This window comes from Podarcis erhardii, assembly GCF_964252035.2.
Source record: "Podarcis erhardii genome assembly, chromosome: 2".
Lineage (NCBI taxonomy): Eukaryota > Metazoa > Chordata > Lepidosauria > Squamata > Lacertidae > Podarcis > Podarcis erhardii.
The window spans coordinates 16,882,143-16,900,295 of NC_138498.1; the positions used below are offsets into that span (position 1 = coordinate 16,882,143).

At 43.4% G+C, this 18,153-nt stretch overlaps 1 protein-coding gene and 1 long non-coding RNA gene across 10 annotated transcripts in view; one reads left to right on the plus strand and one right to left on the minus strand.

The window, feature by feature from the left end:
- The window catches only part of LOC309335139, a 160,730-nt gene that overhangs the window by 115,356 nt on the left and 27,221 nt on the right, over nucleotides 1–18,153 (minus strand). The gene's annotated exons all lie outside the window — the stretch shown is intronic.
- The window catches only part of LARP4 (La ribonucleoprotein 4), a 35,690-nt gene continuing 25,704 nt past the window's right edge, over nucleotides 8,168–18,153 (plus strand). For 2 of the 9 annotated variants that reach the window (XM_081849643.1, XM_081849646.1), the window contains exons 1-2: nucleotides 8,168–8,259; nucleotides 16,422–16,526. In XM_081849643.1, the coding sequence (XP_081705769.1) occupies nucleotides 16,524–16,526 (3 nt within the window). In that variant the 5' untranslated portion in view covers nucleotides 8,168–8,259; nucleotides 16,422–16,523. Of the gene's footprint in view, nucleotides 8,264–8,557; nucleotides 8,671–16,421; nucleotides 16,527–18,153 lie in introns of those variants that run through there. The other 7 variants (XM_081849644.1, XM_081849647.1, XM_081849645.1 and 4 more) reach the window with 6 other exon arrangements.

Sequence of the window (18,153 nt, forward strand, 5' to 3'; positions counted from 1 at the left end):
GCTACCAAAAAGACGGCAAAGCGGACTCGAGAGAGAGTTAGACATGGATGTGGGATCTCCAGCCTGGCAGTAGACAGATGGATGGATTTTGGGGATCGAAACCGGGAAAGGGGGGGGGAGATTTGGAATCCAAAGGCTGTAAAACTACATACTTTTTATTTTCTTTTTTTCATTTTCTCTTGTTGTGTGAGAAAAATAGGGGAATTCGTGGAAGGGAATTGGGGTCGATCTTAGGGGAGTATAAAAATATAGAGAAATGGTTAAATAAGATAAATTAATTTTGAATAAATGGGCTAATTATAATTATAATAAGGTTTTAAAATTTGGGGTAAGAATTTGTGGAATTAATCTAATGGAAATGGAATACAAGAGGGGGAGGGGGGGAAGTCCTGGAAAGATGTTAATGAAATTAAGTGTAAACTTTATCTTTTTCTTTTTTCTTTCTTTCCTTTTTTATTCTGGAAACTTTAATAAATATTATTAAAAAAAAAAAACTTTGCTTCATGATAAGAACAGAAATTGTGCGGCAGTGGCACAGCGGCAGCAGGAGGCCCCATTAGCTAAAGTGGTGCTTCAGGTTAAGAACAGTTTCAGGTTAAGAACAGACCTCCGGAACGAATTAAGTACTTAACCCGAGGTACAGTGGTGCCCCGCAAGACGAATGCCTCGCAAGACGAAAAACTCGCTAGACGAAAGGGTTTTCTGTTTTTCGAGGTGCTTCGCAAGATGAATTTCCCTATGGGCTTGCTTCGCAAGACAAAAACGTCTTGCGGGTTTGCTTCCTTTTTCTTAAAGCCGTTAATACCCAGGGAATCCGCGCTCTGCAAGATGAAAAAATCGCAAGACGAAGCAACTCGCGGAACGAATTAATTTCGTCTTGCGAGGCACCACTGTACTACTGTATCCTGTGGCATGCTTGGAGCTAGTAATAAGAAGGTTTGGGGGGGGTTGGCTTTCGTATCCAAGATTGGAGCTTAGAGATCCTAGGGTGGGCAGGGATTTAGCAGTATGAAATATTTAAAATTGTCAACCTGTTTCCAAGTTGCACTGCACAAAAGACCTAAGGACCTTTGCAAGTTTGTATGGGTGCGGACAGTCTTTCTAATAACCTGGTCACAATTTATTTAAGGCTTAGTAGCCAAAACTAGAACTTTAAATTGAGCCGAGGAACAGAAAATATATATGTTTACCACATCGCTGTATATCAAACAACTCCATCTGTAAGAAGTAAGTTTTGCTAACAGAGCTATCTGATCTTTCCTTGTTTTGAGCCTGGCACATTCCATGGAACCGGGCTGTGTTGCTGTATGCATAGAGTGGGCTTTGCTACTCTAAATGATGCATTACGTAAGGAAGATCTTCTCTTAGATACAATTGACTCAGAAACATAAATGTGAATCGAGACATCAGTGGCATTCTGTGGAATGATGTCTCTAATTAACTAGTATTTTGGGAATGAATGTTTGGACTGTACCCTTTCGTGTCATTGTGTTTTAGATTCCGCGGTAAAGTAGCGGAATCTAAACAAGAATTACACATAGCACCAAAAATGTTGAAATATACATTTATTAAGAAACCAGAAGCCTTTCTACTTGGAATAAAAGGTTTGGAACTGCCCAAGAAAGATGTTAGATTGTTTTTGTATGCCACAACTGCAGCTAGAATTTTGTTGGCCAAAAATTGGAAATTACAAGAAGTACCAAAAGTGGAGGAATGGCAGATGAAGATGATGGACTTTTGGGAGCTAGCCGACCTGACCGGAAGAGTCCGTGACCAGAAGGAGGAGGAGTACCAAGAGGAATGGAAGAAATTCAAAGACTATTTAGCTAAATATGTCAAGATAACTTAAATAGAATTACTTGCGAGTTTCAGATAAGCCTAGGATTCAAATATGTGAGGTTGTAGAATACTATGTTGTTAAAATGAAAAGAAAGAAAGATGTTAATCAACCAAGTAAATTCTATGTAAAAATAGTTTTGGAAAACTGCTACAATGATTTAGATGGAAACTCAGCCAGGGGGATTTGAGGAAGTCACCTAACAATGTTAACAAAAATGGAATTATTACAGCTAGGATAAATGTTCGTTTGTTTGTATGTTTCTGTTAATGTTTTCTTTTCATGTTTGTGGATTTATGTGTTATAAATTTGGAAAACTAATAAAAACATTTTGGGGAAAAAAGTTATTTAGAGCAGTCTCTAGACTCGTCTAAAGGAAACTTGGGTAACAAACGCCGGTTTAACAAATCACATGAATGAGAGAGAGAAAATGGGATGTTCTCTAGATACTAGACTTATAGTGCAATCTTATTCATCTCTGCTGAGTAGTTCTACTGGGTTCAATGGGGATTACCCTCGGATATGCATAGGACTGTAGCTTTGGCAACATGCGTAGACATGCATGGGCTGCAAACCAGATCCCACAAAAAATTCTACTTGCAACATACAAGGTGGGATTTGTGAGGAATTATGGGGGTGGGGAATTAACTATTGGGAAACTACTGAGAGTTGCAGCTAGGTGAGAATAAAACTGCTTCTCTAGCCCCAAGTCTGTCTGTCTGTCTGTCTTTCTCTGTGTGTGTGTGTGTGTTTTATCTTTCCCTCCTGGTAGTGTTCTGGAGAAGTGTTTGTGTGGGAACTGGAATAAACTGACAAGCACACACTGCTGATTCTGGTTACACTATTTTCCAGCATGTTTAAAGTTGATAGGTGCTCTTATTCCCATTGCAGCTGAGTCATAGAATCATAGCACCGTAGGGTTAGGAGGAACCACAATGGACAACCAACCTCTGTTTAAGAATCTCCAGTAAAGAAGGGTCCACCATGTTCCATGTTGGTCCATTCCACTGTCAAACAGTTCTTACTATCAGAAAGTTCTTCCTAATCTTCAGTTGGAATCTGCTTTCTTGTCATTAGAATCCATTGGTTTAGGTCTTACCCTCCGGAGCAGCAAAAAGCAAGCTTGCTCCATCTTCCATGTGACAACCCTTCAGATATTTGAAGATGGGTATCATATCACCTCTTAAGACTTCTTTTCCCCAGGCAAAACACCTCAACCATTCCTCATAAGGCTTGGTTTCAAGTCCCTTCGTCTTTTCACTGCTTTATTCTGTACACGTCGTTCCAGCTTGTCAATATCCTAAATATTCTAAAGCTGTGGTGCCCAGGATTGGACACAGAATTCCAGGTGGGGATCTGACCATGGCAGAATAGAGAGGTAGTTATTACTTCCTTTGATCTGGATCTCCTCCTTGGAGGAACAACGAAATAGGTCTGCGGGAAGCACTTTTTCCACTAATCATAATTCATCTCCCCCACTTAGCTATAATGACTTAGTGTTCTTGGAATCACTTTATCTGTACATATTATATCTAGGTTTTTAATTCTGCTTCTGTGAGTGGCTTCTTATTAATGTAGTATTCATAAATCTGTATAACCCCCTCTCCTGGGACAATGATATCATGGAAATGGTTAATGTCATTTTTTATTATATGAATACAGATATTATCTCCAGGGAATTTGTAACATTTAGGCTTGTTGCAGACTACTTAACAATTTCAGAATTAAAAAAACTTTTGCCAACCTAAGCAAAGTCTTATGTGTAAAAAAAAAGTAGTTCATAGCAGTTGCAGAAAAATTACCATATTTTTCACTCTATAAGGCGCACCAGACTATAAGACGCACCTAGTTTTTGGAGGAGGAAAACAAGAAAAAAATATCCTGAATCCCAGAAGCCAGAACAGCAAGAGGGATCTGGCTTCTGGGATAGCCTCTTGCTGTCCTGGCTTCTGGCTTAGCCGCGCACAGCTTCTTCCGGGCAGCGGGAGAAAGGCTCCCCCAAGAGCCGCGCTCCCTTTAAAGAGCACGTGGAGTGTGTGTGCGGCTCTTGGGGGCTTTTCCCCGAGGAGGGAGAAGGGCAGCCATTCTCCACACATGCTCCACGCGGCTCTTTAAAGGGAGCGCTGAGCAGAGCCTCCTGCCTGCATTTGCTCCATAAGACGCACACACATTTCCCCTTACTTTTTAGGAGGGGAAAAGTGAGTCTTATAGAGCGGAAAATACGGTAACTCACCATGAAGTTTATCCATGGGACAAGCATAATAATACTATTTTTTTCCCACGACACTTAATTTTTTTATACAAATAAAGCACCACTCTGCAACACAACCCCCTCCCCAGTCATGGTATACATACATTTGGAACATTGCGTAAGACTGAACATGATAAGCATCTGTAAATGGAAAGAAGTGAGGTCTCCTCATCCAATAATATCTCACATGGGTGATGTTATGATTTTACCTGAACTTCCTGTTAAACCTGTTAAGAACATGAATGATGACTCTGTGCTTCATTCCCAAAGTTTGTAACTATTCACTTAATAAACTAAGTTGCAAAAGATGCAAAATGAGATTTCCAATTGAAATGTTTCCTCCACAATAGCAATTTAGGGAAATGCCCAGTTTCTTAATCACCATGTGTTAAAGCATGTTGCACGAAAACAACACTTTGGGCAGGGAAGAGTGTTGGCGCATCTCAAAGGTATTGGAAGTGTAAAATATATGCTTATTTGGCCTTAAAAGGTAAAGGGACCCCTGACCATTAGGTCCAGTTGTGACCGACTCTGGGGTTGCGGCGCTCATCTCGCTTTATTGACCAAGGGAGCCGGCGTACAGCTTCTGGGTCATGTGGCCAGCATGACTAAGCCGCTTCTGGCGAAACCAGAGCAGCGGACGGAAATGCCGTTTACCTTCCCGCTGGAGCGGTACCTATTTATCTACTTGCACTTTGATGTGCTTTCGAACTGCTAGGTTGGCAGGAGCAGGGACCGAGCAATGGGAGCTCACCCCGCTGCGGGGATTCGAACCGCCAACCTTCTGATCGGCAAGTCCTAGGCTCTGTGGTTTAACCCACAGTGCCACCCGCGTCCCTTCTATTTGGCCTTAGCCCAAAGCTTATTTTGGTGTGCAGTAATAAAACCTGAGTTCAGGCAGCTCATGGAGCTGCCTATCAAGTAAAGAACTGGGAACAAGGAACAAACTTCAGTCTTCTCCACTTCTTGAACTTCTCAGTTGTTATGAAATGAATGAGACAAGAACGTACATAATTTTTTTTGCACATGAAAAATAATGGCTGCATGAAGATCAGAAAAATAAGTGGAGCAGTCCAATTAGAGCTTGGCTTATTACCTGGGTGCTTTAATACTTGAAAAACCCCACCTCCTGCTTTACCAATAATGCTCTGTAATGATGGTTCTATAATTAGGTGACAATTCTTTGTTGATGATCTTCAAAGCTGTAGCGCTTCTGCAGTGATTAGTACATCAAATGCTCAAATGTCTGCCCAGTCAGGTAACTTTAACCACATCAAGCTGAGCTCCAACCAAGGTACTTCATAGAGATTAGCAGATCTGCACATGTGCAAAATATTTGCAGACATAGTCAGTTTTCTATAGGCAGAGCTGCTTCATAGGTAGAGATTCCCTTTGCTCCACTGCAGACCCTCTGATGCATTAAAATAAAAGCCCCATTGCACCTTAAAGACAAATGCATTCATTATTGTATAAGCAGCCCACTTCTTCCGGAGTAACGACAATTATTTATTTAAATGATTCATATCCCACCCTTCCTGGGTATTTTAATATTTTTTTGGAAGCCGCCCAGAGTGGCTGGGGAAGCCCAGCCAGATGGGTGGGGTATAAATAAATTATTATTATTATTATTATTCCTCCCAAACAAATCCAGGAGGCAATCCTATGTATGTCAACACAGAAGGAAGCCCCAGTGAGTTTAATTTGACTTAGTCCCAGCAACTAATGCTATCCTGCACATAAACCACTCATAAAACAGTATTAAAAACATAAAAACCAGCAAGAATTTAAACCAGCAGAGATAAAATAAGAATAATTTGGTAATGCCTGGGAGTAAAGAAAGGTTTTCAACATAGTAATGTCGAGGTTTGCTTCTCTTCAAAGGGAATTCCAGAGAACTGGTGCTTCTATGCTACAGGCATGTGCTCTAGTCACAGCATGCTTTACCAGGCACAGGGCCTTCTCGGTAGTGGCGCCTGCCCTGTGGAACACTCTCCATCAGATGTCAAGGAGTTAAAAAACTATACAACTTTTAGAAGACATCTGAAGGCAGATCTGTTTTTAATGTTTGATGTTTAATTATGCTTTCATATTTGTTGGAAGCCACCCAGAGTGGCTGGGGCAGCACAGTGAGATGGGTGGAGTACAAATAAAATTATTATTATTATTATTATTCTTACTGCAAGGCAGTGCCTTTATCAGGGGATACTTAAGGGTACACAGTACAGGCACCTCTTTTGTCGTTGTTAAAAAGTGTGACACTTACTGTAACAACTTCATGGTGAGTACCAGCACATATTATTGTTGTTTGTTAAAAAGTGTGACATTTACTGTAACAACTTCATGGTGAGTACCGGCACCTATTTTTCTAGAAAGAAACCCCACTGCTACATGGGAATGTGGCACCACCAGTAAATCTGTGACTGGGATGGATTATAAGGGGAGAGGCAGGTTCTCATGTCCCCTGCCTCCAAAACTATGTAAGGCTTTTCAACACAGTCAGCAAAACCCTGAATCTAGCTCTGCAGCAAATCCGCAGCCAATGCAACACTTTTCAACGGAGGTGTCACTTGTTGCCCGCATGTTTTACACAACAGACACACGACACATGGAACGCATCAAAGGCTGGGATTACTTGGCAAACCAGCAGCCCGGTCCCATACGTATTGGCAGGTCCCGTAAAGATCAGCATGGCTTGCGATGCAACAACCCAACCGAAAACGAGGTGGCTTTTAGGGGCATGTCAGAAGAACCGTCGAACTTCTTGCAGATGCGAGCTTTCATGACACAGGGTTGAAAAGTGACGCTGTAGCACATTCGATTGATCTTTTAAGGTGCCGCCACAAGACTGCTGTGTTTTTGTGACACTTTAGTTGAGCTGTTGCTCCGGAACTCATGCCTAAGAAAATCCGCAAAGGTTTAGGCTGCGGAGGGTGGGGGCGAGGGAAGTGCATATAAGGCGGATAAACCCAGCCTAAGCAAAAGAACACATTTCCTTTTTAAAAATATTTTTTATTAAATTTTCTGCTTTACAATTTCAAATACTCCTTTTACGTCCTTAAGTTATCAAGGACTTCCCTTTTTCTCTTTCCACAGTTCATATTACATATCTTAAATCCCTTGATATTTTACAAAAACATACCAATCAGTTTTCCATTACTGCATTCATCAAAAACCTATTTACTGTTGAATTTATCTTAATGCTGCCAGAGTTTTCAGCTGTAGAAAACTCCAGATATTCAATAAACGTTTTCCAATCTTCTCTAAACGTATGTTCTTCTTGTTCTCTTATGCTATATGTTAATTCTGCAAGTTGTGCATATTCTGTCAATTAAAGTTGCCATTCCTGTTTGGTTGGGACCTCACTTGTTTTCCATTTTTGGGCTAACAAAACACGGGCCGCAGTTGTAGCATACATAAATAGCTTTTTCTGACACCTGGGAATTTTGGTCTGAATTATCCCCAACAGAAAAGACTCTGGTGTTGGGGGGCGGAAATTACTTTTAAATCTGTTTTTCTTCGCAGGCTGGGAGCGGGAGTGGAGAAAAGTACTTTTAAACATTCCCCCCCCCCCCCGCAATTCATTATAGATCATTTCCCAATACTCTTTTTATCCATGTCCACCACATAGAAACGCGCAAGTTTCCGACACTTAGGAATGGACGCCTGTTCTCGCGGCCGCAAACACTGCGTTACCACCACCCCTCCAAGTCCGGCGAATGGTTCCTGCGAAAAGCAGCCGCAACGCCCCCCCCCCCACCCCCGCTTCAAGGAATGGTACGCTCCGGCTGCCGCGCAGCCGCGCGTGCAGCTACCGGCCCAGCGGCCGCCATTACTTCCGGCTGGGTCATTGCTATGGGGTTCCTCAGTGTCCTGCTATTGGCCCGGAAGCGCTTCTAGCGGTTGCCCCGGAAGAGAAGGGAGAAGGGGGAGGGCTCAGCCCTGGTGGAGAGGCCGGAGGAGGCGACGGCGGGAGGCGGAGCTTGTGCCCTTTTCGCGCGGCTACTAGAGCGGAGTCTGGACTGTCGCCGGTGGAGAGAGCGACGGGCGGGGAGGGTCTCGAAGAATCATCCCGGCGGCGGGGGTGGGCGGGGGTGGGGCCTCGGGGTCGGGAGGGTCCCAGACTGGAGGGGGTTGGGAGGTTGAGAGGAAGAAGATGCTGCTCTTCGTGGAGGTGAGTGAGGGAATGAGCGGGCGCGCGCGCGAGCGAGGCAGCGGCGGCGGGGGGGGGGAGGTTGGCCCGTGTTGAGGCACGTGACTCTGAGGCGGCTCGCGCCCTCGCTGCGCGTGTGAGTGTGGGGGGGGAGGGGGAGGGGGTTGGGACTGACACAGCAAATCTCTGCGCCTTGACCCTCCCCTCTCCCTTTACATTGGGATAATCATCAACTGAGCTGAGGGAAGGGGGGGGGCGGGGGGGGCGAGGAGGAGGAGGAGGAGGAGGAGGAGGGGAGGTGCCCAGTACGCGCGCGCTTCCTCACTCCCTGATTCACACCCCCCCTCCCGCCGCACGTGCGCGCTCTCGCTCTCACGCAGAGACCCCGGGCGCTCCATGCGGGCGCAGGAAGCTCACGCTGCCGCCGGGCGGGTAATGTGGCGGCGGCGGTGGGTGGGGTGGTCTCTTGCCTCGGTGGCTTAAGATGTGCATATGGGGCTTTAGGGTGGCTGGCTGGCTCGAGGGGCGGCCCTGCTGCTTGGGGCGGGGGGAGCCGGGTGGTGTGGGTGTGCCCCCCCTCCCAAGGGCAGGCGTCGGAAGGAGCTGGAGGCCTTCGAGGCCGGCGGCGGCGCGTTGTGCGTGTTGGGTGACTTTTAAGGCTCCCGAGAGATGGAAGCGTGGCTCGGGAGGGTGAAGGCGGAGCAGGCCTCCGGGCCCAGCTGGCCTGTGCTGAGAAACAGAGCGGCCGCGCTTGTGCGTGTGTGTGAATGGGAGCTTTTTTCCCCCCGTGCGTGGCTGGTTGCTTCGCGTGGAGGGGCTTGGGGAAAGCCCGGGTGAAGGGAGGCCTTGAAAGGCACTGCAATGACCTTTTGTAAAAGTTGCTCTGGTGGTGGTTGCGGCGTGGAACATGGCCGGGCACGTGTGAAGGTTACACATTGAGGCCCGCGCCGGGGGGGGGGGGGAGATACTATTAGAACTATTTCCCCACCAGCATATCCTCCTATCTTTCTTTTTTTTTAAAAAAAAATAAAACCTGGAAGATTTCTTTTTTACTCCCTCCGCCCAAATAGCTCTCCCCCCCCCCCAACCGCAGGCACATGGCATGAGTGCAAAATAATCAGCTGACTGCCTGGCTTTCTCTTTCTCTTGCCTAGCTAATGCTTTGAGTAGATTCCAGATTGTATTGTTCTTATTGTAGAAATGTTGCAACTTAGCAACTTGGCGCTGGCTTAACTGTGCCCATAAACAGCACGCTTTGAGTGGTGAAGAGGTGTAGTTTCTGGATCTGAAGGTGATTTTAACGAGATGGGTTTAATCGGTTTTCTTATTTGAAGAACTTAACACATGGTGATTATTGCAATAATATTGTTACTCGTAACTAAACAATTATAGCTTTGTATCTTCTAGTACTGTGTAAATCTATTACTGTAGAAGGAAAAGTTTGTGTATGGGAGTTGTATGTAGCATATGGCTGTTTTCAAACAGTGCAAAGTCAAAATGGAGAATGACATTTTCAAATGCAATTCCAATCTTTCTTGTGATAAGATAAGCAGTTACTTAGATTAAGAAAGCATAAAAGTGTTTCTCGTGTTAAATACTTATTTGGAGTCTTACTTGTAGATCAGTTTTATACATGCCTTGAATCCAGTGGGACTTTCTTCAGTGGGACTGACTAACAAGTAAATATGTATTAGAAGACAGCCTCAGGCACCCATTAAAATAATGCATGATGAAAGAGTGAATGCCTTAAATGCGTTTTCAGCAGAACCATTGACTTCTGACAAAGGTGTGTAATTAGAACCTATTTATAAGTCATACATTATAATTTTTTTTTTATTTCACCAACAGGCCTCATGAGCACTTAAAAGGGTGGACTAATGTGGCTGTTCAGTAGTATAAAGGTTATTCAATATAGATTGACTTTAGGTAAAAAGGGTTTGTGACTCTTAGTGTTCCAAGGTGTGCAAAATGTCAGAAAATATATGGATTCACAGCACGTTCCTATACATGTATATTCATCGCATTACTCCTCAGTAAGTACATAAGGAATCACATTCATTTAGATGCAAACGTGATATGAAGGCTAGGGACTAATTAAGAAAACTTACCATAGAAATAAATAAGCAGCTGCAGTGGTAGCCATTACACCTGGAGTGCTAGAATACTTTACCTATCTAAAAAAAAACCCAAAATGGATATAAGCAGACCAGGAGGAAGAGTCTGTTCATGTTTTAATTTCTTCTATTGGGAAAATGGTATGGCTGTTTGTAATGACTCGTCATTTGTTACTAATAAATTGATTTTCCCAAGCATGCAAGCTTATCACTTTATAAAATAACTGAAAATGCATGCTTTTAAGGATGCAATCCTATACACACTTATCTGAGAGCGCTTACATCTGAGTAAACATGCCTAGAAATGTGCTGTAATTCATACAAAGAGAGCCAGTGTGGTGTAGTGGTTAAGAGTGATAGACTTGTAATCTGGGGAACCGGGTTCGTGTTTCCGCTCCTCCACATGCAGCTGCTAGGTGACCTTGGGCTAGTCACACTTCTCTGAAGTCTCTCAGCCCCACTCACCTCACAGAGTGTTTGTTGTGGGGGAGGAAGGGAAAGGAGAATGTTAGCTGCTTTGAGACTCCTTAGGGTAGCGATAAAGCGGGATATCAAATCCAAACTCTTCTAAATGTGTGCCTATGGTGAGCCTTTCATTTTTAAAAAAACAAACTTTGTTTATAATGATGAACCTATCCCCCACAACAATGTTTGTGGTGCATTCTTACTGTTTTAGTCTGTTTTGTTCCACAGTGGAATGGGTAGTAGTTTGAACTTCAGTACAATTGGACGGCTCCCTTTAGTGCAGCGAAGCGTTTTCTTTTAACATCAGAGCCATTTCTGATCATCAGTTTGCAACAGAGCTGGTGCAAATGAGTTTGATTTCAAGTACAGTCGTACCTTGGAAGTCAAACAGTCTGTTCCGAAATCCATTCCGGAAGTCCATTCGACTTAAATGTTCAGAAACCAAAGTGTGGCTTCTGCAGCCAATCGGAAGTCGCAGAAGCCCTGTTAATGTTTGGCTTCCAAAAATAGTTTGCAAACCAGAACAGTCACTTCTGGGTTTGCGGCGTTTGGGTGCCAGAACGTTCGGGAACTAAGCTGTTCCATAACCAAGGTACAACTGTGCATGTTACCAACATGCTATATTTTTGATAGCTGTTTAACTTGTGTACCTTGTGCAAGATCTTCTAGCTCACGGGTGGGGAACCTTTTTGATTTAGTGAACCAGAACTTTATCTCCTCTCTCCCCACAGGCCTACTTTTGCAGGTGGGTGGAGCCACCCACTTGTGTTAAGGTTGTCAGGCGATTTGATAGGTGTGCATTCTTCCTCACCTCTCAAGGTTGCCCTGTGGGATGTTAGGGGGAGGGGTTCTGTTTTAACAGCATTTTTCCTGCAGGGAATGTGTTGGTGAAGCAGCACTCAACTGAATTGTAGTCTGCTCAGCAACTGATGAGCAGAGTCTTCAGTCCTGCTCCATGCTGGGACCTGAGCAGGATTTAATCTCCCTTCCTCAGTTGATGATTGTGGATTAAATCCTGCTGCTTTGGCTGTGTATGCCAATTCTCAGCAGGGGAATTGATGTGTGCAGCCAATGCAGAATTGAACCCTGACCATCAGCTGATACCACCCACCAACAGCTGACTGAGAGGTGGAAGTAGGCTTGGGAAAATGGCCTTCTGGGCCAAATTTGACCTTGTGGGCAAAGGTTGGTCTGTGAACTGGATGTTTCCAATTCCTGATTGGCTAATGACCATAGTGTTCATGGTTAAGTAAAAGAGTTCTAGGAGGGCATGCAATTTTAAACATACCTGCTTGCAAATAATACTTAATTGCAGTGGATCATTCAAGAATGCAAGCTTTGAATTTCTTTTGATATTCCTGATTTTTCTTATTCAGCTAATCTTCATTTCTTTTTTCTTTATCAGTACCTTAGCCTCTATAATGACACCTCAAATCCAATGAATTGCCCATGTTGGTTTAAAGATGGCTGCAATTTTATTTACTTATGTAGTAAAGTTTTGGCATCTTGTTATAACATGGAGATTGAACTGGGAAGTCAATTTAGTGCTGAACACAGTGCTAAGAGGTCACTATCTCTTTTTCTTCTCTGCCTCTGGCAGCTGTGCAACTTTCAAACTAGGTAAGCTTCATTGGGGAAAGAGGCTGAGAGGGGATTTTGTGTGGTCGATTCGCAACCATACAAGCATCTCTTGGTGCTTCCTCTTAACCTGGAAGTGATGGGGAATGCTTCCATAGTTGCTTAGCAACTGCATGGGTGTTTCCCCTTCTACTGCTTTGTCTGTATAATGCATACTAGCTCAGTTGGCATGAATGTGGCTGAAAAAAGTGCAGCTGTTACCACCACTCCTTGCTTTAAAGTGTTAGCTAAGACTGGGAAGCAAAATCATCCCCCCCCCTTCAATACTTCCGCTGGGCTAGTGATAAATTGGATTTGGCCCATGGACTGTCGATTAGCAGTTTTTGATATTGAAGACCCTTCCATGCAGAGCTTGTCTGAGGCCCTGGGCAGGAGTCTTGTTATAATAAAGTTATAAACTTAAACAATGCCCCCTACCCCACCCCAGCCCCCTGAGGCCTGGGACAAGTGTACATAGCTGGCCCCCCACTGCTACCATATTGGTTGCTTTCTCATGTTTATATTTTGTATCTCTTAATCTGATTCATTATAAATTAGGAGTGTTGGATAACAGATTCTCACAATATACATAATAATGCATCTCCTTTTCTTGGATGAGTTTAGTAAAGTATATGTTGAAATACTCAAAAGTGGTGCTATGGCATAGCTAACCTTTAAGTGCAGTAAAATGACTATTGAGTAACTTATTTGTTGGAGAAATAATAAACCTATTCTGGACAAAGGTAAAAAATCAAAGCAACAATACTACTTTGTTCCTGTTATCATAGTTCTAAAGCCAAAAATATTAGAGACTGGTGAATGAGTGATACCAACATAGAAATGTGTGATGGTTTGAATTTTTAGTGGAAACTGCATGACACATGAGACAGTGAAAGAAGTGCACGGTATGCAGTCTTGATATTGATTTTATATGGCACCCTTTTGAATATTAACTGCATTGCAAAGTTAAGTCAGGCATGTGCAGAACGCAAAGTGGGTGTGGATGGGTGGGGAATGGTAGGTAATAACTAGTGCAAGAGCTTCATTTTGCCAGTGTTACTTTAGTGCTGCCCATCTTGTTCGGCAGAACTCTAATGATGATCTGTTCAGGGATGGACTGTGGATTGCAGGTGTTTAGTATATTTGTTACTAAACCCTCTGGGTTGGAACCAGAGAAAAGCATGCAGAAAGGGGATTGCAGAAGCTGACCTCTGCTTCCCCCAGAACTCCTCTGCTGAGTCCAGGGCTCTGTGTGTGTGGCTGCGGCGATCTCTGAAACCTGGGCCGTCACTAGGCAGGACACAAGCCTGCTAAGCCTTGTGGTCTGGTGCGTGGATGCTAATCTTGTATTCCATGTAGCAAGGCTAGATCTGGTCATTTCACAAAACAATATTTCATGTCCAGCTGTTACAATGCTAATATACCTAAAGGGCATGGGGAAAGTTGCATTTGTATATGGTTTAGTCATAGAATTGTAGAGTTGGGAGGTTCTTCTAGTCCCAACCACCTGCAGTGATGCAAAGGAGGAAGAAATTATTGAAATTTGTTAGTTAAGCATTGTAAACCAAGAAGCTGCTGCAGAGCTGTTACTGAAAAGTATTTACTGAATGACATCCTTGTGTAACAAGTTTTGTAACTTCGACACTGGCACATGTAGGATTTTGCTGTTTGCTTTTACTGTTTTTGCTCAATCACGCTTTGGCAACAAGCAGTAGAAATTAGCGGTAACATACTGGTAACACGTACGGGATTTCAGCCTGAGCTAAGTCCTTCATGTATGAAATTTAGACATTTAATGGAAGCAGGAAGTTGGTGCAGCAAGGCTTCATTCCTCCAAACTGTAGTTTGAATTTGATCTCTGAGGATTATTGGTGCTTAGAAGCTACTTTAATTGGCCTGCAAATGGCTTTGCAAGCCCCCGAAAGGCACCATTATTAGATTGTCATTCCAGTTATAAGAAGTTTGGGAGGATCTCTAGAATAACTTCACAGGTATGTGAAAAGGTTGCCAGTCATTAAAAAAATTGTGTAGTCTTGCTTGTTTCACTGGGAAGCTTGTGCATTATGTGCAATGTAATCTCAACTTTTAAAATAAGATTTTTCTTTTTTAATAGCTATATTGCATTGCTTGTTGAAGGAATTTATATTTCATGATAGTGAAAGAATAAGTATGTATGTATGTATGTATGTATGTAATGACCAACCAGCAATCACTACCGGACTTGAAGCTTTCAGCCTCTAGTGGCTTTGCGTTTTTTTCTTCAGCACTATTCTCAGAGAACACATTTCACATATGTGTAGAAACTGCTACAAAGAATATGCAAAACATTCAGAACTAAAACTTTTTTAAGACCTTTGTCCTTGCTGCTCTCCCCCCCCCCCCCCGCTTTTGCTGATCAAAGTTAGTTCCTGGGCGAAGCCTGATTCGGAGCTAAGTACACTTAAAAAAGCTGATACAAACTTGGAGTGCTCGGAACAGGTGAAAGAAAATGTAATAAGAAAGGCAAAAAATCACAAATCTTATCAGCTGCAGGAGGATGTGTTTTATGAACCCTCTTGGACATTCCATTGTAAACTGAATGTTGTGTGTGTGTTATTCTTGCCCTCTCTCACACACGCCTTTTGTGTGAAAGTTAATTCTTGCAATACTTCAAGCATCTATTATTGTGGAGAGGTGGAAACTTTAAAAAGAGGTACGAGGGAGAGCTTGAGGTTACTCATCTCCATCTCCAATAGTTAATAAACACAGCCTAACTTCAAGGCTACTCTAGAAGCTATAACCTTATTGGAACTTTTCACTTGCATGAAGAAAGCAATCCAGTTGCAATTCTTGGACAAAAGAGTAGTTTTGTTGGGTCCCGTATTTTCTCAAAATGTATCTACAGATTCACTCCTATCTCCACTGATTTCTCAGTGGATGAGTCCTGCTCAAAAGCAGACCCAGTTCTATGCCTCCTTCCTTAACCATAATGTTTAGTAAGGGATGCCTGTGATGTGATAATCACATTGTGCACATCCCTGTCCCTGCTATATATCATTGGCTGTTATGGGAGCAGGAATAGGTTCAGCTCTGGCTGAGGTGTTATTTATTATATACTATAATGGTAATCAGAAAACTCTTATGTCAGCTTTCCCCAGGGATGGGAAGGGAGGAAGGCAAGGTTTTAAGACTTTTTAAGTGTATCTTGTAAAGTTGTTAAAACCTTGTATATTGTTTTGATTCCTTCTTAATATAACAGAACAACTACAGCAGTCTTCTTAATCTTCTGTCTTCCATATCTTGTTGGATAACAACTTCCATAGTCTCTGATTTGGTCATGTTGGCTTGGGCTAATGGGGTTTGGAGTCCCAGCATCTGGAGGGTGGTAGGTTAGGAAAGCCTGATAATATGTTATGTTTGTTTTTTTTTTAATGTTAGAATTTGTGCCTTTGGCATGCCTACCTTTATACATAGTTCTGTTAAATTATTTATGACAATGGCATGCAGAATCAGAGATCTAGTCGAAAATATAAGGAAGAAAAATAATGTGAATGGGAAGATGGGGTACCAATTTCTGGTTGAGGCTTCTGCTTTTGCCTTTCTGTACTGTCACAAGTCTTCACTTCTGCTAGTGAAGTAGAACAGTTTTGCCATGACTATGCAGTTGTATGACACTGGATACATTGGGGGGAGGCGGAACTGATTGAGACTGGATTCAAACTGAATGTTATGACCTGTGATTTAAAAACCAGCTATGTTGGAGTGTACCTTACTCTTGAGCAAGAATCCTCTCAGTCACTCACTGTTTTAACCATGTCTCTGTTCTAAGCCTTTCGAACATGATTGGAGGAGGTGAAGCCAGTTCATATTTTGGGAGACATAGGTGTTTAGTTCACAAAGCTATACTGATGTTTAGTTGTACTGTGATCTTGGTGGGGGCAAAATTATATATGTGGCAATCCATAATGCTTCCTTATGCCCTGTTTTTTTTTTCTGTTCTATGGACAGGGTATGGTACTAAAGCCACTCCTTGATGCTAGAGAGACTCCAGAAGGCTAGACTCTGGAATTCAACTTCCTTATTCTCTGGCCTGTGCTTCTCTGTGGCAAGATGGTCAGTGCTTGTTCAGTATCATTATACTGTCTTAATAAAGAGCCGTATCTTCCTGTGTGTTGCTGCAGATTATATTTCTGTTGTTCAGGAGAGCCCATCTTCCAGAGAGCAGGTTCTTGAAGCTGGGGGGAAAAGTCAAATTGCCAATGAGACAAGGTGTGGTTATAAGCCAGCCTGATCCCTTGAAACATGCAGACAACTGAATACCTGGAAGCTCCTCATAATATTTTTGGTTTCTGACTTGAGGGTTCTTGGACTTCATAGTTCTTTAAACTTACATTATTGAAAAACTGTCTGTGGGTTACACTGATGTTAGGTACATATTTTGAATGTTGGTGTTTGCAATGAGGTGCTGTTAAAACAATGAAAATTTACTTATCCATAGGATGAATTACTCCATAGGAGACTGCATAGTTCTTATTAAATTTGGCACTTACTAAGAAAACGAGAAGAGCCTGCTGGATCAGGCCAATGGCCCATCTAGTTCAGCATCCTTTTCTCACAGTGGCTGAACAGTTGCCATTGGGAAACCCAACAAGCAGGATTTGAGCACAAGAGCGCTCTCCCCTCCTGTGGTTCCCAGCTCTCCAAATCAAGGGTGTGGCACCTCCTGCCCAGGGGCCAAACCTGACCCACCAGGCCATTTTGGATAAGCCACACTCACCTACCTGACGTCAGGCATGGGGCGAGTAAGGGTAGAGCTTCAAATGAACAATTGGGAGCTTAAGGTGGACGTCTGATTCTTCCCTTGCTGGAGCATTATGTCGTCTGATGACTGGTGTAAAAAGTCCGTTGCACAGCACTTCTGAAGTTCTTGACAGCCAACTGTTTATCAGGTGCATGGGAACTGCAATGCAAGGGGCTTTGCCAGCCCTGCGCTTAGCAAAGCTCTGAGCATTGGGCTTGCAAAGCTGCCTTCTGCCGGGATTGATTGTGCAACCAAGTTCCCCATGAGGATTTGGTCAGGCAGGGGTGAACTCATTGCCCACAGTGATAGGTGATAATTTCAACCTTGCTTTCCGCAGGGATTAGCTGTGCAATTGAGTTTCCATGGGGAGCTGGGTTGTACAGCTGATCTAGCAGCATCTCTCTCTGCCCCACATCTTACATACATGAGTTATGTTTGTGGGGTTTGCAAAAAATGGTATTGGGGGCCACATTGGGTTCTGTGCCAGGCCAAATCTGGCTGGAGGTTCCCCGCCCTTGCTTTAAGAGCCTAGCAGTGGTCTAGCCTTATAGGGAGGGGTTCCTAAAAGACAAGTGTGTCCAAACTGCAGGAAACATTTCATTCTAATGGTACCTCTTGCAGAATGGAACATGGTTTTGGCCCTCACTAAGGAATGTATTTATCAAACCTGAAACCTCATATAGTGTGTGGTTTTTTTTGGGGGGGGGGGTGCAAACTGCAGTAAATACCAGCATGCAGACTCAAAGTTATTGCGGTGGTAGCAGGAGATAAAAATTGCTTACCAAGGGACTGTGGGGCAGGGATGGTGCTTGCATATTTTCACAGCGGTTTACAAGAATCTAAGAAAGCCATACTGTTACACTGGGTTCCTTCACCCCATGGAATTGCTTAGAAATTGTGGGAAATTTATATCCCCTAATTACACCATTATCTGCCCCA